This window comes from Mus pahari, chromosome 14 (assembly GCF_900095145.1).
Source record: "Mus pahari chromosome 14, PAHARI_EIJ_v1.1, whole genome shotgun sequence".
Classification (NCBI taxonomy): Eukaryota; Metazoa; Chordata; class Mammalia; order Rodentia; family Muridae; genus Mus; species Mus pahari.
In genome coordinates, this window is record NC_034603.1 from 73,728,493 (window position 1) to 73,731,333 (window position 2,841).

Here is a 2,841-nt window from a genome sequence, read left to right on the forward strand (position 1 = left end):
ATCACTTAGGAAGCTGAGGCCAGCATGAGTTACATAACGGGACTTTCTCTTAAAGACCAAAAACAAAATACTGAACGAGAGAGAGAGAGAGAGAGAGAGAGAGAGAGAGAGAGAGAGAGAGAGAGAGAGAAAGACAGTGACAGAGATAGTCTGAAGTATAAAGGGGTACTGCATGGTTGCATTCTGAAGTTCCCAAATGAGCCAGTGGGGTTTTTTTTGGGGGGGGGGGGAATTTGTCTTTCAAGACAGGGTTTCTCTGTAGAGGACTGGATGTTCTGGAACTCCCTCTGTAAACCAGGCTAGCCTTGAACTCAGAGATCCACCTGCCTCTGTCTATTTTAGCTGGGATTAAAGATGTGCACTACCACCATCCCCCAGCTCAAAACAAGTCAGTGTTGACTCTTGACGTTCTACATGAGCTCAGAGGTATCTGCCAACTCCCTGACCCCCAGTACAGGGTTATTACTGTAGCAGTCCCAGACTGCCAGGCTTGTCCTCTGCTGCCTGTCCTGTCCTGTCCTCATCTGTCCCAACTCCTCCAACTCACGTCAGCTTGCTCTTGGCCTCTGTCTCCTTGGGGAATGGATACTTCCACTTGGTGATGCGCCCCACTTCCCCGGACATGAAGGTCAAGTAGCGTAGAGTCTCCACAGCAACGTTGATGTGTACCACCTTTCTCAGGCCCTCCCGCTGCCAGACGTAGAAGGCCACCACAGGAGAGGCATAGTTTTGGATCCACAAGACATCCCCAGATTCACTGTCCACAGTTACCACCAGTCCATCGCCATTGGACACAAAGTGGGACATCTCTGAAGATCAAACAAAGCACATCAGCCACACTTGCAACCATGGTCTCGGTTCTCCTGTCAAGCTGCAGTCATTTCATTGAAGTGCGGACTTCTAGAATATTCTCAGGTCACAAGAATTCACTGGTTTGCAATGAACTCTTCAGTTTTAAGACACTGAGATATGCCTGGCTTATAAATGTAAAATGGGCTTCTTTTCCCACCCCCCTGCCTTTTAAAAAAATTACTCTCTCAATAAGTAAGAGTAAATGCTGAGAGGAAAGGAGCTAATGCAAGTGATAATGACGCTGACATTTTATAGCAATCATTGAAAACCTGCGCACTCAGAGACAGTGTATGAGGTCCTGAGCCAGAAAGAAGAGTCAGACTTTCAGATACCAGTGTTAAGATAATAAACTTAGGGGCTGGAGAGATGGCTCAGAGATTAAGAGCACTGACTGTTCTTCCAAAGGTCCTGAGTTCAAATCCCAGCAACCACATGGTGGCTCACAACTGTCTATAATGGGATCTGATGCCCTCTTCTGGAGTGTCTGAAGACAGCTACAGTGTACTTATTTATAATAATAAATAAAATCTTTGGACTACAGAGAACAGGGCAGGAGCAGGTGGAATTGACCAGAGCAAGCAGAGGTCCTAAATTCAATTCCCAGCAACCACTTGAAGGCTCACAACTACCTGTACAGCTATAGTGTACTCATACACATTAAACAAACAAACAAACAAACAAACTTAGGTTGCACAGTTATCATCTGAGTTGCAGAATGTGACAGCTACAAGGTATTAGAGTATAAAACACATTTAAATGTTGACTGCCTTTTCTTATCATAGTCTAGGGATTGGATCCAGGGATTTGAGCATGCTAGGCAAGATTTTTGTTGTTGATTTGTTTTTGAGAGAGTCTCTATGTAGCTCTGGCTGTTCTGGAACTCACTATGTAGACCTAAAATGATTTTTAAGATTCATTTATTGTATGACTATGAGTAAATAGCTGCATGTATGTATTTATGTGTACCACTCGCATGTCTAGTGTCCACAGAGGCTAGAAGAGGGCATTTGATCTCCTGGAATGGAGTTATAGGCAGTAGTGAGCTGAGCCATCACATGATAGGAACTGAACTTGCATCCTCTGCAAAAGCAACAAGTGCTCTGAGCCATCTCTTCAGCTCCCTAGAGTGGCTCTCTTAATGGAGGTATTGATGCCACATGCTAATGTCTGATTCTACTGCTCATGTGCTAGTAATACATTCCTTCTGTGATACATAAAGACTCGAAATGTGTGCCTTTCCTTCTCTCTGGCTAAAGCTGTCATCACAAGCCCATGAAAAACCCAGCACTTGGTGATAAAGGGTTACTTTGTTAAACTCCTGTTCTTTGGAGCCATCATTTCTAATGTGGAAGTTGCATCCTTTCATCAGGCACACTTACTGTAGTCCACATCATCTTCCGGCAGTGAGGCTGCATAGTCAAAATAGGTGGCATTCCAGCGGAGCTCCCGGGTCTTGGTGTCATACATGGTGATGGTGTATTCTGGAAAATACAGACTAGTCAGTTACCATTGAGGGGATGTTATATAGTTACAAAAAGAACATTTCCACAAAATTGCATCAAGGCTGTCCATGTGGAAAGGGAAAGACCAGGTGGAGGACTCAAGTCCCAGACAGAACAAACCTGACACAGACAAGGCAACCTTGCTCTGCTCTGAAACGCACAATTCATTAAATCATTAGCCATACAATGGCTGTTTTTAGCCACTAAGTTTCAGAGTTCTTTATTACACAGTAAGACATAGGTAATATTAGAAATGGGTTCCTAAATTGGGGAGTAGTGGTGCACACCTTTAGTCCCAGCACTCAGGAGGTAGAGGCAGGTGGATCTCTGTCAGTTCAAGGCCAGCCTGGTCTACAGAGGGAGTTCCAGGACAGCCAGGGCTACACAGAGAAACCCCATCTCTCTGTCTCTCTCTGTCTGTCTCTCTGTCTGTCTGTCTCTCTCTCTCTCTGTCTCTCTCTCTCTCTCTCTCTCTCTCTCTCACACA

The 2,841-nt window shown here is 44.9% G+C and overlaps 1 protein-coding gene across 1 annotated transcript in view; it reads right to left on the reverse strand.

Moving 5' to 3' along the window:
- The window catches only part of Ern1 (endoplasmic reticulum to nucleus signaling 1), a 95,494-nt gene that overhangs the window by 27,316 nt on the left and 65,337 nt on the right, over window positions 1-2,841 (reverse strand). The window contains exons 7-8 of the mRNA XM_021211839.2: window positions 2,232-2,333; window positions 548-809 (exon numbers count right to left, since the gene is read on the reverse strand). Of these exons, the coding sequence (XP_021067498.1) occupies window positions 548-809; window positions 2,232-2,333 (364 nt within the window). The remainder of the gene's footprint in view (window positions 1-547; window positions 810-2,231; window positions 2,334-2,841) is intronic.